A 26576-nucleotide genomic window follows, 5' to 3' on the forward strand; every position below is an offset into this window, starting at 1 on the left:
CACAGAGATAACCTGTCTCAAAAACAAAACAAAACACCCCCCCCCAAAAAAAGACATTTTAGATTTATTTTATTTTATTTTACATGTGTGAGTGTCTGCCAGCATGTATATCTCTGTACTATGTGTGTGCAGTACCTGCAGAAGTCAGAAAAGGATATCAGAGTCCCTAGAACTGGAGTTAAGGATGGTTGTAGGTGGTGGGAATTGAATCTGGGTCGTCTAACAAGAGCAGTCAATGCTCTTAACCTCTGAGCTATCTTTCTAGCCCCTTTCTCTGGCTTTTGTTTTTCTTGAGACAGGGTCTCACTACATAGTCCTGGCTACCTTGGAACTCATTCTGTAGATTAATTAGGCTTACCTCAGCCTCACAAAGATTCCCCACCCTCCTATGTGTGTATCTGTGTGTCTGGCACAGTATTTGTTTTGTTTTCTTATATCTCTCACTTGTTGTTTTGTTGAAAGCAGAGTCTCATGTACCCAGCTTGGCCTTGAAATCTTCATCCTTCTGCCTCAGCCTCCCAAATACAGGAATTACAGATGTGCGCTATCATGCCCAGCATTCCCAAACCATGCTAACCTCACCTATTCCTCCTCCTCTGCCTCAATTGCTCTAACCTGTTCATCACAAATGCTTACCCTCTGTTCTTAGCCTCATACTTTTCCTTTCCATTCTCTGCAGCATCCTTCCACTCCTGAATCTGGACCAGTCCCTCAAGTACAGTCTAAGGGCTAAATGGATTATTCTCTATTGAGTGCTGGCCCATTTAGTTGCTTGAGTGCTGGCAGCCAGCTTCAGGCATCAGCCTAAAGATCTTCCTTGGGAATAATCCCAGGACACAGGACCTGAAGTCACAGGACTGATGAAGCTTACTATTGACCAGTCCCCCAAAGGTACTTGTATTAAAAACTTTGTTGGGGCTGGAGAGATGCCTCAACAGTTAAGAGTACCACCTGCTCTTCCAGAGGTCCTGAGTTCAATTCCCAGACAACCATGTGGTGGCTCACAACCATCCATAATAAGATCTGATGCCCACTTCTGGTGTGTCTGAAGACAGCGACAGTGTACTCACATACATGAAATAAATAAATTAATTAAAAAAAAACTTTGCTTCCAACATAGCATGGTGGGAAGTGGTGGGTCCCAGTGGGAAGAGTTCCATACATTGAAAGCACATCCTCAAAAGGAAGAGAGGAGCTGGAGAGACGGCTCAGTAGTTAAGATTATAAGCTGTTCTTCCAGAGGAAACAGATTTGATTCCAAGTGCCAACATGGTGGGTCACAACCATTTGTAACTCCAGTCTCAGGACCTGAAGCCTTCTTGTCTTCATGGACATTGTATACACATGGCACACAAATATGCATGCAGGCAAAACACCCATACACATGAGTATAAATAAATAAATGAAAAAACAATAAATAAAATTTAAATTAAAAATTATGTTTTTAAAAGGGAGAGAGAGAAAAGTCCCAGAACATTGCTTTGTTTTGCCAGCAACTGTAAGGTCAGTAGTTTTGTACTACAACTATCCTGCGTTGCTAGGCTGTCTTGGTGTTTTGAGACTGGGTTTCTCTATGTAACAGCCCTGGCTGTCCTGGTACTCACTCTGTAGGCCAGACAGACATCTGCCTGCCTCTGCCTCCCCAGTGTTGGGATTAAAAGTGAGCATCACCGTGAAGTAGTATATTTCATTCTTTGTTTTTGCTTTTTCAAGACAGGGTTTCTCCGTGTAACACCTCAGGACAGAAAACATGTGAACTCACTCTGTAGACCAAGATGGCTTCAAACTAACAGAGATTCATCTGCCTCTGCCTCGTAAGTGCTGAGATTAAAGGCATGTGCCACTATACCCAGACTCTTCTTATCTCTCACTAAGTTGTCAGGCTGGCCTTGAATTTTTGTATTTTTGTTTGATTTTTGAAGCAGGGTTCTTCTGTGTAGCCCTGGCTATTCTGGAGCTCACTCTGTAGACCAGGGTGACCTTGAACTCAGAAATCTGCCTGCCTCTGCCTCCCAAGTGCTGGGATTAAAGGCATGCACCACCACTGCCCGGCTGGCTTGAAGTTTTGATCTTCTTGTGTTAACTTCTTGAAGAGCTGGGATTATAAGACTGGGCTACCGTGGCCAACATGACAAGATAGCCAGAGATCATCTGACTTCTGAGGAGAGCCTCTATCCTGACTGCATGAAAGAGAAAATACAATTGTAAAAATACATACTTTTTTTCTGAGCCAAACATGATAGCTCACATCTTTAATCCTAACCCCAAGGAGGCTCAGACAGGTACACAATTATAAACTTGAGGTGACCTATATTTTATATATTGTATACCAGGATTATATATTGATTATCAGGCTAACTACAGCTATAAAGCAAGATCCCTTCTCAAAAGCAAACAAACTAAAAGGAAAACAAACCCTGATTTCTGTATTAGTTTGGGTTACTATTGCTGCAATGAAACGCCATGACCAAAAGCAAGTAGGAAAGAAAAGGGTTTGTTTGGCTTACATATCTGGAGTCCACAGTTCACTGTGGGAAACCAAGGCAGGGAGAACTCAAACCTGAGAGAGCCTGGAAGCAGCTGATGCAGAGACCATAGAAAATGCTATTTCCTGATTTGTTCAGCTCATAGCTTGCTCAGCTTGCTTGTGAATCTTGTCACTGAGCCTTCTGAACCTCCCACATTGCAGGAGTTTCCTTTTAAGTTTACGTAGTTTTATGAGCACCCCTCCTTCAGAAGAAATGCTTTAATTCAAATGAACTTGCTACACAAGGCCAGCATCAAGTTCTGTGATAGAGCTCACTTGAGAGCAAATGGCAATGGCCAAAAACAACTAAACTACTATCAGCAGACAATTAAAAAAATGTTAGCCGGGTGGTTGGTGGAGCACACCTTTAATTCCAGCACTTGGGAGGCAGAGGCAGGCGGATTTCTGAGTTCGAGGCCAGCCTGGTCTACAAAGTGAGTTCCAGGACATCCAGGGCTATACAGAGAAACCCTGTCTCGAAAAACAAAACAAAACAAAACAAAAATGTTACTAAGCCATAAAAATGCTGGCTGGGGATGGATCTCAGTTGGTGAAGTACTTGCCTATCACCTACAAAGCCATTTTCAGTACTGCACAGACCCCTTGTCATGGTGCACTCCTATAATCCCAGGTAGAGACAGGGAGATTGGAAGTTCTAGGACATCAGTTTCTGATGAGTATGACTGTGACTTCTCCTGGGGTGGTATGGAAGTTAGACAGCAGACATGGTTGTGATGGGTGAGTACCCCAGCTAATAAGGCAGAAGCTGCATTGACTTTTCTGATCCAGTCTCGGAAAGCATGCAGCACTTTTAGCAGATTATCTTAATCACAAGCAGTACACAAACCTACTCAGGTTGTAGGGGGAAGGTTAAATTCCACCTCTTGAAGGAAGGTGGCAAGGCTCCTGGAGAACATGTGGGATGGAGATATTGTTGGGGCTACCTTGGAAGGCTACAATCTGCCACACACAGGTTAAATAAACAAAGTATCTATATAGGATTTCCAAGAAGCACTTTAAACATAAATACATGTTGAAAGTCAAAGTATGGAAAAAGATATATCATGGAAAGCTGGTGTGGCTGTACAAATATAAAATAGAGTAGAATTCAGCATAAAGTGTGTTACCAGAGTAAGAGGGACACTGAAAGGCAACAAATAATAAGACCAAAGCCCTCAAATACATGAAGCAAAAGTTGTTCCCTCAAAAGGGCTCTAGAAATAAATCTCCCAACATTGACACTATAATATATGTTTTTCAGGAGTTGATCAAATAGGAAAGAAAACAATCAGCCAGAATATAGATTTGAATACTATTATCAAGCAAATTAATGTAATTGATATTTAGAGAGCACTACATTCCCCAAATAATCTTCTTTAGTGCAGATAGAAAATTCAGAAATATCAACAAACACCAATAAAGGACAAAGGACTTGGATATTGCTCCACTGTGAAGTTGAATTAAAGAGCAACAATAACGGGCTGGTGGGATGGCTTAGTAGGCACACACACACACACAAACACACACATACACTATGCTGTACACCCCCACCCTCACATAAAAAATGTAATAAAATAAATAAATTTAAAAATCAACAATAAAGCCAGGCATGGTGGTGCTTGTTTTTAATCCCAGCATTCAGAAGGCAGAAGCAAGACGGATCTCTGTGAGTTCAGGATTTGAGTCTCTCTGTCTCAGCAAACAAACAAACAAACAAACAAACAAACAACAAGGCATGGTGATGTATGCCTGGAATGCCTGGGAGGTAGAAACAGGTGGATTTGAGTAGTGTCTATAACACTTGGGAGGTAGAAGCAGATGGATCTCTGTGAGGTCGAGACCAGCCTGGTCTACATAGTGAGTTTTAGGACAACCGGGGTTATGTAAAGAGAAGCCATCTCGAAAACATACAAAACAAAACAACAAAGTAAAGCATGCTGCTACAAGTCTATAATCCTAGCACTTGGGAAATAGAGGCCATGCAAATTTGAGGCCAGCTTAATTTACTTAGGGACTTCCAGGCTTACCAGGAGACCTTATCTTAAAAACAGAAAAACCCAAAGGACGCCCCCCCCCCCCCGCCAAAGCAATATATATGTGTGTGATGGTGTATATATGTGGAGTATATATTGGGTGATGTGTACCTCTGTGTAGCATATGTGGGATGTGGAGGTCTGAGCTACATAGTGTGTGTGCACCCTATGTCTTTTCTACCCCAAGGGGCTGAGAGGGCTGAAGCCCACCAGACTCTCTGGGCAGAAAGAGACCTTGACTGTTGGCAAGATGCCTGGTCCTGGTCCATAGTAGTGTTGTTTTAGTTGCTAGCCTTGCAGGTCAAGAGGAGAAAACGGACAGGGAGAAAAGGAGCTTGGCCTTGGATGGGTGAGCAGGGTACAGCCTGGGACTGGACCAAGCTAACTTGAACAGACAGGGAGCCATAAAAGGAAAAGGAGCTGGTGAGTTACAGGTGGCAGGAGTCAGGAGTGTGTGGGAGAGAGGGACCTAAACATCTGGGTTCTTAAGCTATTTCCAGCCTCAGTTTCCCCCTTAGGAGATGAGGTGCTGCACTAGTTTCCCACAGCACTGCTATACCATATGTTCTAGAAAGGTGGGCCTGTGGAATAGGAGGAGGCAGGATGGAAGTTGCTGCTGAGTTAAGCTTGGGACTGGACTTGAGGGGATGGTCCTGTGAAATAACCAAGGAAGCTTGAGGGCAGGAAAGGAATTTGGAGGCTAGGAACTTACTTCCTGGTAGATGGAGGAAGGAGGCCAGGGGAGGTGTAAGGCTAGGGGTGGTGCGTGAGGGAAAGGAGGGGGGAAGTCTCCTGTGCAGGTCATTCCCTGAGGCTGGTTGGGGCGGGGCCGACAATGGAGAACAGATCTGAGCGCTGGGCCACCTTCACGCTGCTGCCCAGGTGCCCAGAAGCCTAGGAGCTGAAGCAGGTAAGGGGCTACAAAAGAGCTCTGAGACACACTTGGTCTGTCTTGTCCTGTCTTTATCCCTTCAGTGGTGGTCTATCCAAGATGCTGTCTGGACAGGAGGACCTTAGTGTTTACCTCTGATCCCTAATCACCAGTCTGATTATTGTGAGCTGCCTGGATGGAACTGGGCTTTGTGTGTTTGTTCTGACTGTTCTTTATATTCCCTGCCCAGGCCTAAATGCAGGCTGGAGCTCCATCCTGTGAACACACCTACGGAAAGGCATCTGCCTCCTGGCACCTCTATCTGGTGCAGTGACCCTGGGCAGTGGGACTGGCCCCTTGAGTGGAGACTAAGTTGGCCTCCTGTGACAGGTGTGCCGCTCATCATCAGCCACCACACCATGATCCTGGTGTCTACCACGTCTGGTAAGTAAGGTTCCAGCCATTCAAATCCTAACGCCCCTGATATGGGTGAGCCAGGTGGGCTAGGTGTATTTGATGAAGCTGAGCAGGCCCTTTTTCTAAAGACCTATTTCCCTTTCTTGTGGACTGGTGGGCTGTCAGGAGGGGTTGGCTGAAGGGCAGGTACTATCTGCCTTCCAAACCAAACACCTCCTGAGGAGACCCCTCTGTTGGGAACCAAGAAATAGGCAGTAAGACTGACAAGGGTTTAAGGTGCCAGCTGCACAAGCTACACCATCCCTGGCATCGGAACATCCTCATTCTGGGGAGCCTAAACAGCACCCTACTAACTTGTCCCTTGTCCCTCACCCTTGCCCAGCAGTGCCTGGGGCCCTTTCGTCCCCTAGCTCTCCCAGCAACAGCAGCCAGGAGGAGCTACTGGATGACCGAGACCCGCTGTTAGTCCGGGCTGAACTGGCCCTGCTATCTACAATTTTTGTGGCTGTGGCCTTGAGCAATGGCCTAGTGCTTGGGGCCCTAATACGACGGGGTCGGCGTGGACGCTGGGCACCCATGCACGTCTTCATCAGTCATTTGTGCCTAGCTGACCTGGCTGTGGCTCTGTTTCAAGTGCTGCCCCAGCTGGCTTGGGATGCCACCGACCGCTTCCATGGCCCTGATGCCTTGTGTCGGGCCGTCAAGTACCTGCAGATGGTGGGCATGTATGCCTCTTCCTACATGATCCTGGCCATGACACTAGACCGCCATCGCGCCATCTGCCGCCCTATGCTGGCATACCGCCATGGAGGTGGGGCTCGCTGGAACAGGCCAGTGCTGGTGGCCTGGGCCTTCTCACTCCTTCTCAGCCTGCCTCAGCTCTTCATCTTTGCTCAACGTGATGTGGGAAATGGCAGTGGGGTATTTGATTGCTGGGCCCGATTTGCAGAGCCATGGGGCCTTCGTGCCTATGTCACCTGGATCGCCTTGATGGTGTTTGTGGCACCTGCCCTAGGCATTGCTGCCTGCCAGGTTCTTATCTTCCGGGAGATACATGCCAGTCTGGTGCCAGGGCCATCTGAAAGGGCAGGGAGGCGCCGCAGAGGACACCGGACAGGAAGTCCCAGCGAGGGAGCCCATGTATCAGCAGCCATGGCCAAGACCGTGAGGATGACACTGGTGATTGTGATTGTCTACGTGCTGTGCTGGGCACCCTTCTTCCTTGTGCAGCTGTGGGCAGCGTGGGATCCAGAAGCTCCTCTGGAAAGTGGGTGTGGGTGTGACTAAGGCTGGGTGTGGGGGAGGTAAGGGGCTCCCCCAACACATTGAAATACTCTACTTGCTACCTTTATGCATGTGGTGTCCCTGTGGCTTGCTAATGTGAGCAAGGGACACCCTGGTTCTAGTCTGGTCTCTCTTCTTCATAGGACCCCCCTTTGTGTTGCTCATGCTGCTGGCTAGCCTTAACAGCTGTACCAACCCCTGGATCTATGCTTCCTTCAGTAGCAGTGTCTCCTCGGAGTTGCGTAGCCTGCTTTGCTGTGCTCAGAGGCACACCACACACAGCCTGGGTCCTCAAGATGAGTCCTGTGCCACAGCCAGCTCCTCTCTGATGAAGGATACACCCTCCTGAGTAGCTACTGGGCTCTTTCTATTCAAAAACCCATTGTAGCTTAGCTGACTATCTAGGGTTGGCCCTGGGAGTACCAAGAAAGGGTACCTTGGTTATCCTTGGTCCTCCCTAGGTGACATTGTCCCCAGGTATACAAGAAGGAAGGGTGTAAAGAAACCTTAACATTGGCTCCTTTGTTGCCAGACATGGGAAGCAACTGGGACAGATGCCTCAAGGTCTAGGAGGAGAATAGGCAACAGAGGCACTTGGGCTTCCCATTCTGGCAAGTACTCTGCAGGTGAGGAAGACTCCCAGGGAGCTGGAAGAAGGACCAGGATAGGACCAATAGACCTTCCTGTCATTCCTCCCTCTGTCTGTCTCCCTAATAAAAGTTGCAGTTCATTTTCCACATGGAAAAAATTTCCTTGGACCAGGTATATGGTGGGCACAGAAGCTGAAATACAAAGATTCGCACACCCATAGACATACCTATGTTCAGGAATCTGTGATATAAGCAACCAAGACTGTATTTTTGAGAGCAGGTCCCCAGGTGAAAATAAACAGCTCCATGTCAACCTTCTGTCTTGGCATCTGGTCTCTAGCAGTGCAGGCTCTGGGAGTTGCCCTGCACCCTACCTGTTCAGCGCCCCCCAAACAGCACAGGCTATTACAACAGCAACCAGCACATGGGGTCTTTATGAATTACTGCCACTTCCATATTTCACAGCCACAGCCCAAGGCTTCCAAGCAAAGGCATAAGAGGAGCTCATCTCCAGCTTCCTTCCTTTGCTACCTCCCAAGAGACCTAGAAGAGGGCTGAGGTGAAGCAATAGGCCTATGTGGAATGGTGGGCTTGGTGGTGGCTGCTGGAGGTAAGCTGCCTCAGACTGGCTTGCGAGTTGAATCTGGACCCTGGGGATGGGAGGTTGAGGGGGAAATTGGAGCCCCAGGTCCCCGGGAGAAGACTTTGTTTTTGCTGATGCTGCTGCAGGCCAGGGGCGTCAGAGTTCCTAGACTCGGGGAGGCTGTAGATGCTAACCCATGGCCCTGGCGGACAGCAGTCTTTCCCAAGAGCTCCTTAAACACAGAATTCATGTTCTGTGCCACAGCCTAGCAGAAAGGAAAAACAGAGAGTGCCCAGTGAGTTTCTGCCAATCTCCAAACTAAGGCCTTGGCTACCATACCTTAGCTAGACCAGGCTAGGCCCCCTCTCCAGGGGTCATGGGAGGGACCAGTTGAGACTCCAGACCACCTTCCCCACTCCATTCCACCTTCCTTCCTCTAGTCACTTTCAGTGTTACTTGTGGGATAGTAACTTCTTGGTCTTGTTCTGGAGGGTGGGGGCAGCTTTGAGCCCTGGGTTCCCCCTCTTTCTACTCCTACTTTTTCTCTGGCTGACACCACAGCTTCTATCCATGGCCTCTGATGCTGTAAACATACAAGGGACTCCTGGGTCAGTGTTTTCCCTTGGGTCTTCCAGCTACCAGGCTTTAGCTCCTGTGTTTTTACCAGCCTGCCCTAGGATCCTTAGGCCTAGGAGTGGGACCATTCTTCCTCAGACTTAGTAACAGTCTTCAGGGTTTTCCTGCTCAGTCTATAGGGTCTCACAGAACCCACTGAATAAAGGGGACTCCTTAAGTTGTACCACTCATCAGAGCCTTGTTTTGAGATTATTTTGTTTCCTCAGCCAGCTGCCCCTCCTCCTTCCCCACCATTTGTCCTCTCACCTCACTCTCCCTAGCTTGCTAAGCTCTAGGTGTCAGCCTTGAAGTTTGTCCTGGAGCTCCTTGCCCATATCAGTCTAAACAGTCTGGCTTCTCTCTAACTCAAGAATGTTGTGAGTCCCATACCACAACTGGGCTCATGATCTGCCCTCTCATCTTTGCCTCTGTGCTCCTACACTTGTCCCTGCCACCCTGTCTCTTTCCTCTTGTCCCCATGTTCCTCCCTAAATTGTGACTTGACTTGCATGTCTGGTAACAGGTGGTAACTGGGACCAAGGAGAGTAGGAGCAATGAGCCTCACCTTGGGGAGGGCAAAGAACATGTAGAAAAGGCGCCCCCTGCTGGCTCCATAGCCAGTCCTGGCTTTTACCTTATCCATTTCCACATGTCCTTCAGGGGAGGTAGGGACTAAACAGGGTCGTCTGTGCCTAGAGGGGCCCAAAGCCTCAGGTGGGGTGCCTAGTTCCAACCTACAAAGCAGAGATAAAAAAGATTGGCAATGGCCCTAGGAAATCCTTGACCCAAGCTGGCAGTGCCCATCTTAGATATAGTCAAGGAAAAGGATGAGCCTCCATAGTCCTCAAACTCTTCTAGAACCTCTCCAAGTTACAAAAAGGCTGACTCTGTTCTATCTACACTTAGTGACTTTTATGCAACAACTCCTCCAATCCCATGTGACTAAAGCCTGAGCCCACACCCTCAAGCTTAGCAGTGTAGGTAGCCTCTGGCCCACTATGCCTGCTGCTTCTAACAGCACACAAGTCAAGAAGAACCCTCTGAGGAGTTTTCCCAAAGGCCTGCCTTCACCTGGCTTACCGGTTGGCAAACTCCAACGTCAGGAAGCCCTCTGGATGGCTCACAGATTCCCCCATGGCCTGTAGTCCTGAACCAGCCATCTGCTTCTCATCCCTGGGCAAGGAAAAGACTGGCTTACTTTGGACTCTTTCCTGGCTGGAGTTTGGAGGCCAGTGGCCCCTGCCTCAATCAAAGGAGTTGAGAATGATTGTTCTTGAGCCCAACCAAGACCCATAAACTCTGGCTTGGGGTTGGGGAGGGCAGCAACTTGGGTTATAACAAGTCCTGTTTGAGATGTCTGAATGACAGCAGCTACTTCCAGAAGGAAGAAAGCCTGAAGATCTATACCCAGTAGGAGCTAAAAAGCAACCATGAATACCACCACTCAGGAGATCCAAGGCAGATACAATGGGACCCTCCCTAGGGCTATAGCTCACTCACCCCTCACAAAGTGTGATGTACTTATGGGGAATGAGCCCCTGCACACCAGCATGCTCCCCTCGCCACCAGTCACTTGATGCCCGAGCATACAATCGCAGCACATCCCCTCGCTGGAATGTCAGCTCCTGGGCCGTACGACCAGTGTAGGCAAAGCAGGCCACAGCCTCCAAAACTCCCTCCTGGTCTATGGGAAAGAGAGGGTCTGGCTGAGGGTAGAGTAGGTACACAGGAAAAAGATGGGGTAGCGTCTCCCTGCTCCTTTCTCACCATCCTCCTGAGCTGTGGTCCCAGTTTTCAACTCCAGCTCTGGCTCCCCAATGAGGCTCTCCAACTGGCCATCCCTGATGTTTCAAGCAAAGTAAGACAAACTTGCCTCCACTAGACTCCCTCTGCCCCAAGAAGCCCCCAAGCATACCCCAGGCAGCTGGCAGAAGGTGGTGCCATGCATTTCTCATAGATGGGGCCTGGCAGCATGGCTGGAGGTGGGAAAATCCGTGCTGGTTGCAGGATAAGGGTCTGGACCAGCTGGTTCACTCGGCCTTGCAAGGCTACTGGGTCTTGCCCAGCAGGCACAGGCAACAGTGTAGGCCCAAAACATACAGCCAGGTTGTAGGAGTCCATCATGTTCTCATCACTGTACTGGGCCAGGCTGGGGAAACACGAAGATCACAGGCAGGGAACTCCAGCACTAGTGACCCCTCCAATCCCAACAGCCAACTGGCTCCCCAGAAGTACTCACTGGTTGAGGAAGGTGAAGAGATAGCGTAGGACCACTAGCACAGGTCTGGGTAGTTTGAATAGCAGATGGCTCACAGGCTCTACTCGCTCACCCACAACTTCCAGTTCTGTGGCCAAGGCAGCCCAAGAGAGCAGACTGAGTAAAGCTGTATTCAATTGCACTAAGGGGTGGCTCTCCTACCTAGCTGGCCTCAGAGCTCACCTGCTGAAGCCAGCAGCTCATTAAACATGTCCAAGGGGAAGAGTGGGGGCTCCAGGCTCCGAAAGTACAGCTTTAGTACCCCAGCCACTGAGTCTAGGTCATGGACAGTACAGCCTTTCTCCAGAGGGTCCTCCCCTGTGGAGGGTAACATGCTAAAATGAGGAGACTACTTATGCCTACTGAAGCCATTGCCACATTTGTCCATCAGTCCTCACCTCTTTCAAAGGCATCTCGGATCTCTGAGATCCTGGCCTGGGCACCTGATACCCGGAAAATGCCTTCATGTTGCAGGCCTGTGGAGGACAAGGAGCTGACAGGCAGAATCCCTTTCTCCACAAATACCCAGTGCCAGCATGGCAGAAGATAAGCTACACTTACCATTGAGATTAATGAAGCGAATACAGCTCTCCACCACAAGGGGCACAGGTTGGCCTGAGCTCTGGGGACAGAGAACACATTTATTTCACTAGGATATAGCAAGACCCCTTATTATTCTATCACTTTTCTCCTAATAGTGTTACAGTGGAGTTTATTGGAATTTCTGTGAAGAAACTGATTTGCTGGTGACATTGACATGGCATTTTATCTTTTTTTTTATGCAAATTGTTACAAGTGTAATAAGGTAGTCAAAATCCAGATGTTGCCGGGCATGGTGGCACACGCCTTTAATCCCAGCACTTGGGAGGCAGAGGCAGGCAGATTTCTGAGTTCAAGGCCAGCCTGGTCTACAAAGTGAGTTCCAGGACAGCCAGGGCTATACAGAGAAACCCTGTCTCAAAAAACAAAAAAAACAAAAACCAAAAACCAAAAAAATCCAGATGTTGCCCTTCAAAGAGCACTGCAAAACTTATATTTGTTCATTTAAATTTCTGATTCTTATGAATGCTCTAGGTACATGACATATTTGCAAATGACACTGAGGTTTTTTCCCTTCCTCCCCTTTGAGACAGCCCCTCATTAACCTTAGGTTGGCCTAAAACTTGCTGTGTAGCTGAGGCTAGCCTTGATCTCCTGATCATCCACCCCCAAAGTGCTAGGATTACAGGCTGCACCACCATAACCTAGTTCTTTCAGATCTCAGCTGCATTCCTTTTTTATTTTCTGTTTAGAATTGACAAAATTTGGGCCGGAAGTATGGCCTATAAGCATCTTGTGCTGATCCTAATCATAGGGGAGAACTCTCAACATCTCATCGCTAAAAGTGTTACAGCCCCAGGTTTTCTGAGTTCCTTAAGTGTTTCCTTTAAAACTGGATATGGTGGCATACCCTTTAATCCCAACACTTGGGAAGCAGAGGCAGGCTGATCTCTGTGAGTTTGAGGGCAGACTGGTCTACAGAGTGAGACTCTGTCTCAAAAAACAAGAAGCAAAGACCAACAATAAGAAACAAACAAACAGCCGGGCGGTGGTGGCGCACGCCTTTAATCCCAGGACTCAGGAGGCAGAGGCAGGTGGATTTCCGAGTTCGAGGCCAGCCTGGTCTACAAAGTGAGTTCCAGGACAGCCAGGACTACACAGAGAAACCCTGTCTCTTAAAAAAAAAAAGAAACAAACAAACAAACAAACAAACAGAGTTTCCTTTAATTGGTAGAGGCCACAAGGAAGCACAGAGACCTCAGCAAGGCTGGCAATAGCTTGCGCAGGAAGGAACACCTGAGATCCACCCAGCAAGATTGGGACTAGAGAACACTGAGATTAGGCAGTTGCTTGGGCCACCAAAGCTGGAGAAAGACAAGAAGGGACAGGAATGGTCTCTAATGAGCTGGAGTGTAGAACAAAACAAGTACCTGGATAAACTTCTCCAGATCACCTCCAAAAAGTCTCTGATTATACTGGAATCTAGGATGGGGGGGATGGCTCTTGTGGAATTTTCTCTCTGTGCACTGGGTCCTAAGATGAATGGAAACTGCCTTTTAGGGGAACAAGCCATGGAGAAGTCTCTCCATCCCTATCCCATGCCACAGGCCCTGAACCTCCTAGACAAATTGGGGTGTTAGGGCCACAGGGTGCTGGCAGTAGAACTAGAGTTGTGCAGCAAGAACAGGGAGTTGGGGAACCTGTGAATAGGCCAGCACCCCATGAAGGACTCACCGAGATGTCTCTTGCTTTTCCTTGTTACCTGGAGAGGAGAAAATATTTTTTTGTCTCTCAGGCTGTAAAGCTTCAATAAACCCCAGAGAGAAGAGGCTTAGACTGGAAGTTCAGGATAATCCAATGACCTACACTGGGTTAGTTCCTGCATGCCAAACAACCTCTCTGGTCAGAGAGGAGCATGGGCTAGATCAGAGGGATGAGGAAAGGGAAGCTTTGGGCCCCAGAGAGGGTATGCCTGGAATGGGACCCACCTTGTTGTATGGCTTCCTGAAGTTTTTCATGCTTGGCCTGCAGCTTGGAAAGGATGCTCCGGCCACTCAGATATTCCTGCAGCTTCTGGGAAACCCAAAGAGCCCCTAATTTCAACCTCAACTCAGCCCCCTTTCTCTGTGCTGCCCTTTGTGGCCCTGTCCCACCTGTCCAGCCCCACCGTAATATAGAAGGTTTCTGTCTCCTGCTGCTGGTTCCGTCTACGGCCTGTCTGTCGGGTGCCTGGGTCCGAGCTTGTAGACTTGAGGGACTCAGTGGAGGGGCTGGCCTGCAAAGAGTCCAGTATGTCCCCATCCTCTGATGCCACCGCCTCTAGCAGAGCCTTAAGTGTTGCCTTCAGTGTCTTATTCACCTGAGGGGACAGTGCCAGGGCAGTAAGTCAGGAGAGTATGGGAGGAACAAAGTCTAAATCTTCAGAAAGAGGAAAGCTATTGCCAGCTAGGAAGGAACTTTCAGGGCAGCTGAAGCTGAGAGAAGACTCTAGGGCCTGTCCCCATCCCGGGCTGAGCCATCGTGCCTCTTCTGTCTCGATGGTCTTTTGGTCCAGGCGACTCTGAATGTTTTGAGCTCTGGGCAAAATCTCATCCCACAGTTCCATCTCAATCAGGACCTCGGCCACCTGTAGCGGACAGTACCAGGGATGAGGAATAGGTCAGAGCAGAGCTCAGGACGCATTTCCGTTGCTTGCCTCTAACTCCTGAGTGCTGGGATGACAGGCATTCACCACCATGCCAGGTTTATGGACTGCTAGGGATAGAACTAAAGGATTAGAGCATGCACCCTCCCAACTGAATTACAGTTTCAGCTAAGAATAACATTTGTATCAATCAGTAAGCCTCAAATACCAATACAAAGGAACACATAAAATATGTGTCATGTTAAAAAAGAAGCCAGTCAGTGGTGTCTGGCTTATGCCTTTAATCCCAGTGCAGGCAGAGGCAGGAGGATTTCTAAGTGTGAAGCCATCCTTGTCTACAGAGCTAGTTCCTAGGACAGCCAAATCTACACAGAGAAGCCCCTTTCCCCTCCATGCCCCACACACACCAAAAAGAAAAAAAAAAGAAAGGAAGAAAAAAATGAGGTAGTCCCTACAAGACAAATGCTGTATAAGGCCACTACTGGGAAAGTCCTTTATGTGTCAGTGCTATAGCCAAGTTCACAGAGGTAGCAGGATAGTGGGTTCCTCCAAAAGCTGGAAGGACAGGAATGCAATCCTAAGTATTTATTTGGGACAAATGGGAGGGAAAGTGGATGGGGGCAGGGGAGAGGGGAACCTGATCTGGTATTGGGTTAGGGAAAAAGACTGAAGCCTTGAGGGCCAACAGAAAGAATGTAACCAGGCAACCTCAGGAAATAAAAGGTTGGGGGACCCTTCAGAATGCATCAGAAACCTGGGAGGTGAGAGACTCCCAGGACTCAAATGGAGAGACCTTAGATGAAATGCCTGACAGTAGGGAGAGAGAACTTATAGAGTCCACCTCCAGCAGGAAGACAGGACATCAAGTGAGGGATGGGGTTGCCATCCCACAGTCACATCTCTGGTCTATAATTGTTCCTGTCTGAAAGAATTACAGGGATGGAAATAGAGAGGAGCCTGAAGAAAAGAAGGTCCAGCAACAGGCCCAAAGTAGGATCCAGCTCAAGAGGAGGTACCAAGGCCTGACACTATTACTGAGGCTATGGAGCACTCACAAAAAGGAACATAGCATGACTGCCCTCTGAAAGACTCAACAAGCAGCTGAAAGAGTCAGATGCAGATATTTGCACCCAACCAATGGACAGAAGCAGCTGACCCCTGTTGTTGAATTAGGGAAAGCTGAAAGAAGCTGAGGAGAAAAGCGATCCTCTAGGAGGATCAGCAGTCTCAAGTAATCTGGACCCCTGAGATCTCTCAAACACTGGACCACCAGACAGCATGCACCAGCTGAGGGCCCCCAACACACATACAGCAGAGGACTTCCAGGTCTGTGTTCATTCAGAGATGATGCACCTAACCCTCAAGAGACTGGAGGCCCCAGGGAGTTTCGAGGTCAGGTGGGTGGGGGTGGGGGCATCCACGTGGAGACAGGGGGGTGGGGAGGAGGTGCTGGATGTGGAGCAGACAGAGGGTGGATGGGGAGGAGGGGAATGGAATATGGAGTGTAAAAATTAAATTAAAAATAAAATAAAATTTAAAAAGAAAAAGAAAATAGATAGGGTGACAGCCCCATAGGAGTGTAAATGTACTTTAACAGCACTGAACCTTGCACTTGAAAATATCAGAAATAATAAATTTTATTTTATTTTATTTTTGTTTTTTTTTAAAGAGATATTGTCTCTATGTCGGCAACCTTTACAGGCAATATTAGTAATTGTGCAGGAATTCTTTTTTTTTTTTTGATTTATTTATTTATTATATGTAAGTACACTGTAGCTGTCCTCAGATAATCCAGAAGAGGGCATCAGATTTCGTTACGGATGGTTATGAGCCACCATGTGGTTGCTGGGATTTGAACTCCGGACCTTCGGAAGAGCAGTCGGCGCTCTTAACCACTGAGCCACCTCACCAGCCCCTATTTTTGGTTTTTTGAGACAGGGTTTCTCTGTGTAGACCTGGCTGTTCTGGAACTCACTCTGTAGACCAGGCTGGCCTCAAACTCAGAAATCCACTTGCCTCTGCCTCCCAAGTGCTGGGATTAAAGGCGTGTGCCACCACTGCCTGGCATAAATTTTATTTTTATCAATTAAAAAAATGTGATCTATTGGGCTAGAAAGCTGGTTTAGCAGTTAAGAGCACTTGCTGTTCACCCAAAGGACCTGAGTTCAGTTTCCAGCACCCATGTTAGGTGGCTCACAACTACCTGTAACTCTAGTTCCAGGTGATCTACTGCCCTCATCTGATCTTCACAGGTACACACACACGTTAGGCATTATATATATTTACACACACATAATTTAAATTTTTTAAAATAATGATCTATTTCAAAGCAGACATAGTGGAGGCTGAAGAGACGCCCAGAGGTTAGAAGTGATTACTCCTTTTGCAGAAGAACACAGAAGAGTTTGGTTCCCAGCAAACAGGCAGCTCATAACCACCTGTAATCCAGGTCCAAGATATCCAATGGCTTCTTCTGACTTCTGTAGGCACTTATATACAGATGCATACACACACACACACACACACACACACACACACACAGAGAGAGAGAGAGAGAGAGAGAGAGAGAGAGACAGACAGACAGACTTATTTCTGTCTGACTCTACCTCCCAGTGCTGGGACTAAAGGTGTACACCATCACTGCCCATTAGTGAATTTATTTTTAATTCAGCAAAGAGTTGGAAGAGATTTCAAAAAGAAATCTTTAATAGAGTTGGGAAACAGAAAAGGGAAAGCAGAAAGAAATTAGAGAATCAATCAACCTGTGAAATCTAATTACAAGGCAGGTTGGGGGGGGGTTAAGAGTAGAAGGAAGAGGAGGATATCAAAGGAACCCAAGAGCCTCAAAAGCAGACAGGTACACTCATTGCTTAGCACCAAGAAGGAAAATAGATCTCCAAGGCAAAGCATCATGGAATTTTACATCAGAGGAGAAAGACTATCCTAAAAGCTCCTGGGATGAGTACAGACATCTAATTAGAAATGATGCTACATGCTGTATTTCTTCCCAAGTGTTTGTTATGAATTTTTTTTGCTGTTGTCAGTTTCTCTGTTTGTAGACGGGTTTTTACACAGAAGTCTAAGCTGGGGATTTCACTATATAGCCCAGGCTAGCCTTACACTTAGGATAATCCTCCAGCCTTAGTTTTCCCAGTACTAGGATAACAGGCATGGACAAGTACATGGCTAAGAACAGTTTTCAATGTATAGTATATGGATAGTCATAGTGAACATTTGGATTGTTGTGATGGTTGCACTGTGTTTGAGGGCAGTCCCATGAGTGAGCTGCCACAGAAAAGTGTTCTAATGGGCCAGAGGCTATGGAATGGAGGACTGAGAAAAAAAGAACTTTTAGCATCCTGGAATTTGTTTTGTTTTAGGGAAATGTAAATGTGACTGACCCACAGTAACATGAAGTCCAGAGACCATGAAACCCTTTGAAATGCTTGGTCCTTAAGGGTAGCAGTAGTGGGTGTAATAAACTAACCCTCACCTCATCATCTTCATGGGGCTGGTATTCAAAACGTAGAGGGGGACAGAAGGCCATGGCATGAACCTCAAGCACCTTGGCCTTGTCCCCTGGAGGATCCAAAGCCTCCAGAGCCTCTTCCAGGCTGCCTAAGCCCTGCATCTGGGAGGTTTGGGTACGGCTCTCAGCAGCTGTGTAGCTCCGGAGGGCCTGCTCCAGGGCCAAATGGAAACCTGTGTCACAGCACTGGGAAGAAGCAAGCAGACACTGTTGTGGCCCTGGAACCAGAGTCAAGGACTCCAAGCTTTTAAGCTCCAGTTACCATAGCCCCACCTGCTTGCCCACACAAAACTCACATCCATGAGATCCAAGATATCGTGTAAGTAGTAGTTGCTGATGGCGGCATTGACACTGGCCAGGCTGAGCAGGTACTCATTTCGGGCCTTGGTGCACTTAAGTTTATGCTCCAAGTACTTGGCCTGACGCTGCTCAAGACACCAAGGCACACCAGGGTCACTCACTTAGAGACCACTCTTATCTCCACATTTTCTCATTCCCTCTACAGACAAGCATGCCCAATGTGCCGCAGGTATTAAGTTCATGCTTAATATATGAACTTCTTTACTCTGCCATTGGTGCACTCAGTGCTCAGCCTTACTGTGTAGTCTCCCACTCAATCCCCATAACCTATCTCAACTCCTTAGCTCTTCACTGGCTACTTTTGATCTCTTGGCAAGAGCTGATCCCCCTCCCTGCCACCCACTGCCCTTGCCTTGGTTTGAGTCCCCAACATGCCTCACTGTCATTCTCCAAAGTGGAATCAGGTCACATGGAAACAGATGATTAAGTAAAAGGCATCCATATGTAGACTCCATGATGGAGATAAGAGCTAGGAGGATGTATGACAAAGCCACTTAGGCTCCACATAGGGATGACACAGAACAAAAGTCATTGTCCTCAACCCTACTTAGCATGGGCGCCTCCCCACTCTTTCCAAGGGGTCCCCTTGAATGCTTCTTCTTGAGGAATGGCACCCAGTCACTCATCCTGAGTTCTTGTGCCCTTAAAACCTTAGAAGCTAGTAGGAAAAAGTTCTCTAGACTTAGAGTACTATAGCTCTCTGCTTCAGCAAGGCTGTGGGACAAGCTTGGAGCATGGTGTGATAGAATCATCTGTCATGGCCCTGTGGTTGTCTTTCCCCATCTTTTAGGTCTGTTGAAGCATCTGTAACCTAATGCTGCCATTGTCTTTCTATATCCCAGAGCCTTCAGGTCTGACCAGGAAGAACCTTGCTGGAGGCCTATGACTCTTCTCCTACTCTTTTTTGCTCCAGGGACAGCCAAGCTGTCCTTTGTAAGGACAAAGGCCAGGGGCCAGAGCTATCAGAGATGGACAGAGACAGGAGGCCCATTGCCTTCCAGGCCCACCTTCTCCACTAGCCGCCCTCCTTTCTTGAGAGAGCTCTTTCGGTGGGGCCCTGTCTCAACGGTGGTGGTAGTAGTGGTGGTGGTGGCAGAAGTAGTAGTGGTGGTGGATAAGGCACTCCTGCCTGACCGCTTCTCCTCTTGCCGCTCCGCTTCCCGAAGTTTAGTCTCAGCATTCATGCTCTCTGAGTGGTACACATGGTACATCTTCTTGGTCTGCAGGGAGGCCCAGGCAAAGTAGCCCTGCTGAAGGTCATGACTAAGAAGAGTCCCTCAGCCCCACTTAGCGCCCCCAAGATTCAGATCTGAAATTTGGGCCATTTCACCTAAGTGTGTTGTTATTTAACTACTCTGTTCTCAGAGCATAGAGGGGCCCATGCCTGTTGCCCCCCAGACTAAAGACTCAGGTCTCCCATGAGCATCCATTTTTTGAGCCTGATTGGGAGATGCAATGGCTTGCAGCAGCTGTTCCTGCTTCCTGTTGTTAGTAGACAGCAGGTCCTGCTTACTGTCTGGAGTTCTGAGACCACTTCCAGGAGCTCAGCCTGCAACTGCTGCACCAGGTCCTTGCTCTAGAGATGAAGGGGAATGTGTGACCATAGCATCCCTCTACTTAATGCCTCCCAGCATCCTGTGACAACTCATCCCACCTCAGATTGGGATGAGACGACCTTGGACTACAATTTCCACCTGGCCTCCCATGCCTCTCAACCACAGATAGATCCCCATGTGCTTTTTTTTTTTTTTCCGGTTAGATTCTGAGCCCTTCCACAGACCCTACCTTTTTGACAATACGTCCCACATCTTCGCTGATGTGACTTAGGCGCTGTGCCAGGGGCCCAGCCAGCACCTCACTGAGGGCAGCACTTTCCCGACTCTGCTGCCGAGTGTGTTCCAGCAGCACAGCCCAGCAGTGCAAGGGTGACAGGAGAGTCGGCTCCTTCCTGTAGCAGAGGAGAACTCAGACCAAGGAGCCTAGGTCTCAGGACCTGCAAGGCACTACTGCTAGTGTGGTACCTACCGGAAGCTTTGCTGCTCCTGGCTGCTGCCCCCAAGGCGACCACTGCGGCTGGTAAAGCGTTCAGCCAACTTGTCCAGGCCCCGAGAATACTCCAGTTCTACCTCCGCCCGGCGCCGCATGAACTCAGCTAGCTCCTGCAGCAAATCCCGCCGAAGCTCTCCCTGAAGCTCCAGGCAATGAAGCTGCTCACTCAACTGCCAGCGCATCTCTGCAAGGGGACCTTGGTTTAGGGCGGGCAGACATGCAAGCCGTGAACCAACCAGACCAGAAAGACATAGGAGATGCAGAGACAGACAACCTGTCTACACCAAAGGCTCCCTGGCACCTGACTGAGCTAAAAGCTAGAGCAAAGAACAGAAGTGTGCCCCGAAGGAAAGTACTCAGGTTCAGAAGCCCCTGTGCACTTGGGAAGGGCCCTAAGGCAGAGAACTCTGGACTGTGGTTTCTGTACAAACACAAGCAGCTGCTCAGGGGCAGGACTGCTGTGGTACTCCACCAAGCTGGAGAGACTTCAGGCCAGGTCAAACCTGTTCCATAGTAAGAGCCATGGCCAAGTGTTGATAAGTGAAGGGACAGAAGGGGCTGGACTAAGTTTTCTGCCTGTTGTTTCTACTGACAGTTACCCACCCCAAGACTTTTCCCTCTATCTTACAGGGGAGTCATAGCTGGTGGCCCCATACTACCACAGGGCTTTTGACATCTTATCTCTAGCCTGATTTGGTAATACTTCTTACCTCACCCATATCTAAAGCAAAAGCTGCCTAACCTGCAAGCTCTAGCACTAGTGTGTCCCCATCTCCCAGACCAAGGGCTCATATGAGCACCACAACCCACACCCCATTACATAGAATACATAAGGCACACTGTCTCGGCTTCTGGTAAACAGGATATGAACAACAAACAGGTCTTCAACTATATCCTCAAAACAGGACATTACTTGATCCCTTCATTTAGTGCAATGTGATTTTGTATCTATTTCATTCCAGGCATATTCTAGACACAGTCCCTGTTCCTCTGGAGCAGGGACCATAGTGGGAGACAGACAGCATGGGAAAAGAGCCATGGTAGAATGGCCAGGAGCAATGGGTACTTATAAGATGGACACATGGGCCAAGTGTAGTGGTGTACTATAATCTCAATACTCAAGAAGTAGGAGCAAGAGTATCAGAATTCAAGATCATCTTTGGCTTCACTGTGAGCTTGAGGTTATCCTAGGCTACACAAGACACTGCCTTTTAAAAAAGTATACAAGGGGCTATAAAGATGGCTCAGCAGTTAAGAGCACCTCTTCCAAGCCGGGCGGTAGTGGCGCACACCTTTAGTCCCAGCACTCGGGAGGCAGAGGCAGGCGGATTTCTGAGTTCGAGGCCAGCCTGGTCTACAAAGTGAGTTCCAGGACAGCCAGGGCTATACAGAGAAACCCTGTCTCAAAACAACAACAACAACAACCCCCCCCAAAAAAAACAAAAACAAAAACAAAAGCACCTCTTCCAGTGGTCCTGAGTTCAATTCCCAGCAACCATATGGTGGCTCACAACTATCTATAATAATTTCCAATGCCCTCTTCTGGCATGCAGACAGAACACTCATCCATAAAAATAAATAAATAGCAGGACTGCACAGAGAAACCCTGTCTCGAAAAACAAAACAAAAGAGAGAGAGAGAGAGAGAGAGAAAATATTTTTAAAAGTATATATACGAAAAGCAAGTGGGAGGAATCTGGGAGGGAGCAGATGACCTAAAGCTTGTGGTCTAGAATGCTCATCTGGATGCCCAAGGAGATATAAGCCAAACAGTGGTCTCATTTCATTTTCAGGGTCCCTCTAGCTACTGTATAGAGCCCAAGGAGCAGCTACTACATTTCACTTGTCTAAGGAAAAGATGGTGGACATTGGGACTCAGAGAGCAAGTCTGAAAGGTAAGACCCAGGAGTATCTATTCAAAGAAACCCCCTGTAAAGAAATCAGAATGGGTGGACTTCTATCCTGACAGTGACTTTCCTGGAGCTATGAGATGAAAAGCCTTGTTAGGTATTTCCTATCCAGACCTCCCATCTTCCTATCTGATTTCCTTTCTCAGTATGTCTTCTGCCTGCTCTCAGACTCCACTCTATGGTAATACCGACTTCTCCAGCTGCATGCACGGCCCACTCATCAGCCTTTTATACCACCCACTGGACTCCCTTGGGGGTGGATTTTGGGGATCACCTTTAACCAGGTCATTGAAATTGCTAATTTTCCATTAAGGGTACAAGTTAGGCAGATGGGAACTGGTGTGTATGTATGGAAACTCCTAACACCGAAGCCAATGCAAAGCAGAGCCCACAATACCAAGTGTTACTGCCACCAGTCTCCTGTCTCTGAAGTGGGCTGTGCCAGCCACTCGCTAGGATGAGTGCTGACTTCTATCGGGGAAATCTCCACTAAATGAGAATAACAGGGTTTAAAGAATGGCAATTAAAGTTCAAGTAGGGTCCCAAGAGGACCCAACAGGCCCTTCCTTACAGTGCCTGTCCTGTGTTCCAGAAGGGATGTGCTTGCTACTCATGGAGGGACCTATTAGAGCTGCACAATGCTGAGTGCACCAGCAGATCACACTATTGTGTGGATTCTCCAGTAACAGCAATAGCAGTTCTGCTTCCGAACATGCACACCAGCTGCTGTCAAAGAGCTATAGATTACAAGCCAACTGCATCTGAGGTCCACAGAAGGCAGGAAACTGCTGTTCCAAGACTCCAGGTTGTAGCAGAGCTTTCAGATCTCAGCTCAAAAAACCCTGATCCCCAACCAAGCTCTGGCCCTTGTCTAGCCCCAGTGTGCTCTTGGGACCTTGGTTGTCCTTTGTAGTGGCTATTATCATACATGAAATCAGCTGTGCACTTGGTTGTTTACTGCTTTTCTCTCCTCAGACCTGTGAACCTCAGAAGGGCAAGGACTGCTTCTCTCATATACAATAAGGGAGTCACAGAGGCTGCAGCAAAATAGATGTAGTAAAAAAAAAAAATCTGGGTGTGATGGCATATGCTTGTCATTCCTAGCCCTGGAAGTTTGAGGCAGGGGATGTTGCAAGTTCCAGGCCAGCCTGAATAAAATAATGAGTTCAATACTATCCTGCTGTACATACCAAGCTCCAATCCTACTCACACAAACAAACAAACAAACAGTTGACAAAAAAGAGTGAGAAATCCTGCATATTTGCATTGCAAAGCTGGGACCCAGGCCCCCTAGCACTTCCTGTGAGCCAGGCATTCACTCTCACTTCTGCTGACCAGCAAAGCAGAATGCATTGTCCTCCAAACCACGACTATGCGACCTTTTAGAAATTAGAGTGCCAAAACAGTGCCCCTGTTCCAGCATGATTGGAAGACTTTCTTTTGAGGGAGGCTGGTGAGAAATAATAGCCACAAAGGCTGAACACCCTGAGTGAGCAAGGGCCATTTAAAAGATATTCTAGGGCCAAACTCCAATTTCTCTTGATGGGAACTAACCGGCCTGTGTTTGCTGACTGAAGACATTTCAAGGTCCTTAGGCTTCAGGACATTTTGAGGAAGTAGGATGGAATCATTGTCTCCATCTGCTGGCTCACCCTCTGCAATCACCTCAAGCTGCCTCTGGACACCAAGATGAGGAGGTCTGGGTCAAACTTTCAAAGGCAGTTATGCTCTCCACTATAACAGCAACACATCATGAAGATACACTTTGTTATAAGTTGCTTGCACCAAATAAGTACATTGGAATTTCATCTACAGGTTGGAAAACTCCAAGGATCATATTATTTCTTCTCTTATGAGCCATTGTGCTCTGTGACAGGTAAGTCACTGTGTTTGTATCCAAAGTCTTTGGAAATAGGAAGAGAGCCAAGATATCTGGAAGCAACAAGCAAGTGGGGGTGGGGGTGGGGGTGAGGGAGGTTAGACACTGCCTCCTTTCCTGTGAAAGAGTTACCTACCACACCCTGAAGAAATGAAGCTGTCAGCAAAGAACTCACAAAGCTCATTTGCATGTGATTTGCATAGAAGTGTTTGCCCAAATCCAGAGGTCTAATAGCCTAAGGCTGTAAAGCCATCCCAGTTGAATTTCTCTAACCCATATTCAGTCTCCTAGCTTGACCCAAGACCAACCACCCTAAACCTGCAAGCTAATACAGTGCCAAAGGGAGGTGAAGGTGCTAAGAATTCATAGATTCTAGTGGTGTTAAGAGTGAGGTGTCAGGCTACCAACAAAGTCAAAGTGGCCCATTATACTCCAACTAGAAAGCCACCCTCTCAGTCTGTCCTTCCCTCGGGCTACCACAGTCATTGCTGCCTGAGTGAGCAACAGGCGACCCAAGTTGGCTAAGGAGGCGAGAGGGAGGGCTTGGGCAGGCAGTTGAGGCCAAAGAGGCTTCAAGAAGCAGGGCTTGGACTCCCTTCTCCACCCTGCTCCAGGCACCCCTGAGATCAGCAGCGGACACTTGGGGTCTCCCCTGTAAACCAGGACTAAAGCACCCTCTCACCTTTGACCTGTGCGTCATACTCAGGTTGTAGCCCCCGCTCCCGCCGCAACTTCCCGTGCGCCGCCATGGCCCAAGGCCGTTCGCGACTTCGAGTCCCAATGCTCCCACGCGGAAGCGAGGCGAGACCGCCAAGTGCAGGGACTAGGGGCGCCAAGGCCAGCACCCTCCGCGGGCCCCGCCCCGCCAGCCCCGCCCCCAGCACAGTCCCCGGAGGGGCGGGGCGACTTGGACCTGGCACTGCCCGGGTGGGCCTCTGAAAGTCTAGGCACCCCTTTTCAGGCTCATCTCTCTTGAGACAAGTTGCTCCTCTACCTAGATACCTTGAGCCCAAAGAGTCAACATAAAGCAGCAATGCAAGACAACCTCAACATGTCTGGGACCACCTGCTGCTGTTCCTCATTATCTGCAGAAACCTATCTGTGGTTCCCATTGTCAGACAACACCCCTATGGCCACTAGCCCTCAATACTAATGGACAATGGCACCATAGCTGCTCCAGGCTCCTAGGTGGTCTGCCTCTGAAGCCTTCCTGGACATCAGATGCCACCCTCCTTCCAGAGTCATAGCCCATAGTGAGGCCTATGGGAGTTCAGACAGCTGAATGGGAAGTTGTAGGCTTATGCTCTCCCTGGGCCCCCTGAGGGGGAGGGAGCGGGGTTCAGCTACAGTTCCCCTTCTACTCAGCCCCAAAGGAAAGAACTAGCCTCATTTCCCCATAGGTAGTTACCACTTCCTGCTGCCGGAAGAGATTATTTTTGTCTCTTTTCCCTTCCATCTTGCACCTGTAGGGACCTATACCAGTGGGGGCTTTGAACCAGCCTAGAAACAACTCCTACTGCCTCCTTTATCCAAGGATGATGGTGATTTTATTCACCCCCATCAACTCTAAGTCATAAGGCAAGATCTACTTATTAATTTGTCATGTTTTGTTTTGTCTCATTCACAAGGCTTCACTTTGTAGCCCTGGTTGGCTTTACACAATCCAGGCTGGACTCAAACTCTGCCTCTGTCCCAAGGGCTAGGATTGCATATGTGCACAACCACAGCAGGCTCTTCTAGTCAATTAGGAAGGCAGGAGGCAGGTGACAAGCCATCTGTCTTTAGTTCATTGGAGAGAAAGCCCTGGGGTATACAGACTGTGGGCGATAGGCAAGATAACTTACAAAACATGCTTGAAGGTACTAATACAAGGGCATCCACACCTGTACTTACATGCATGGATGTCAAAGTGCATGTGAGCACTTGTAAGCCTGACATGGAGATTTGGCAGGAGGGAAGACTGTTCTGGACTTTCAACTGTGTTCAATCTTTTTTTTTTTTTTTTAAGATTTATTTATTGTTATATGTGAGTACACTGTAGCTGTCTTCGACACACCAGAAGAGGGCATCAGATCACATCACTGATGGTTATGAGCCACCACGTGGTTGCTGGGATTTGAACTCAAGACCTTTGGAAGAGCAGTCAAAGCTCTTATCACTGAGCCATCTCACCAGCTTCAATCTTGGTTTTTTTTTGTTGTTGTTGTTTCGTTTTTGGTTTTTTTTTTTTTGGTTTTTCGAGACAGGGTTTCTCTGTGTAGCCCTGGCTGTCCTAGAACTCACTCTGTAGACCAGTTTGGCCTCGAACTCAGAAATCCACCTGCCTCTGCCTCCCAAGTTCAATCTTGTTCTTGATCTCCATTTGCTCCCAATACCAAAGCCCTTCTCTAAGATGCTGTTGGTGCTCACAGAACCTTGAAGAAATGGTCTAGAAGCTAGCTAAATGTTGGCAAGCCCAAGTCCTGGACTTCCAGAAGCTGGTCTCAGAA

General features: G+C 48.2%; 2 protein-coding genes across 18 annotated transcripts; one reads left to right on the forward strand and one right to left on the reverse strand.

The window, feature by feature from the left end:
• Positions 1-5371: 5371 nt before the first annotated feature.
• Avpr2 (arginine vasopressin receptor 2) lies at positions 5372-8035 on the forward strand. 5 transcript variants are annotated; one of them, XM_006527756.4, is made up of 4 exons: positions 5372-5470; positions 5682-5875; positions 6231-7115; positions 7276-8035. In XM_006527756.4, exons 2-4 carry the CDS (start codon positions 5851-5853, stop codon positions 7479-7481), a joined length of 1116 nt encoding a protein of 371 aa, XP_006527819.1. In that variant the 5' UTR covers positions 5372-5470; positions 5682-5850; the 3' UTR covers positions 7482-8035. The 5 variants fall into 5 exon arrangements, with proteins under 5 accessions (XP_006527819.1, XP_017173854.1, NP_062277.1 ...); XM_017318365.2 differs by having other exon boundaries at positions 6234-7115; NM_019404.2 differs by lacking the exon at positions 5372-5470 and having other exon boundaries at positions 5709-5875.
• On the reverse strand, positions 7959-24952 carry Arhgap4 (Rho GTPase activating protein 4). 13 transcript variants are annotated; one of them, XM_011247534.3, is made up of 23 exons: positions 24770-24944; positions 23763-23942; positions 20276-20483; positions 20036-20198; positions 19764-19826; positions 19258-19470; positions 18187-18315; positions 17855-18076; positions 14242-14343; positions 13885-14076; positions 13706-13790; positions 13452-13479; positions 13148-13250; positions 11739-11799; positions 11576-11653; positions 11361-11495; positions 11160-11265; positions 10836-11069; positions 10688-10761; positions 10421-10622; positions 10001-10093; positions 9555-9654; positions 8138-8570 (listed from the first exon to the last, which is right to left on the reverse strand). In XM_011247534.3, exons 3-23 carry the CDS (start codon positions 20479-20481, stop codon positions 8343-8345), a joined length of 2817 nt encoding a protein of 938 aa, XP_011245836.1. In that variant the 5' UTR covers positions 20482-20483; positions 23763-23942; positions 24770-24944; the 3' UTR covers positions 8138-8342. The 13 variants fall into 13 exon arrangements, with proteins under 13 accessions (NP_001155895.1, NP_619536.2, NP_001155896.1 ...); NM_001162423.1 differs by lacking the exon at positions 23763-23942 and having other exon boundaries at positions 7959-8570; positions 10421-10604; positions 11576-11620; positions 24770-24905; NM_138630.2 differs by lacking the exon at positions 23763-23942 and having other exon boundaries at positions 7959-8570; positions 10421-10604; positions 24770-24905.
• Between the last annotated feature and the right edge of the window lie 1624 nt (positions 24953-26576).

Source organism: Mus musculus, chromosome X, assembly GCF_000001635.26.
Source record: "Mus musculus strain C57BL/6J chromosome X, GRCm38.p6 C57BL/6J".
In the NCBI taxonomy this organism is placed as follows: domain Eukaryota; kingdom Metazoa; phylum Chordata; class Mammalia; order Rodentia; family Muridae; genus Mus; species Mus musculus.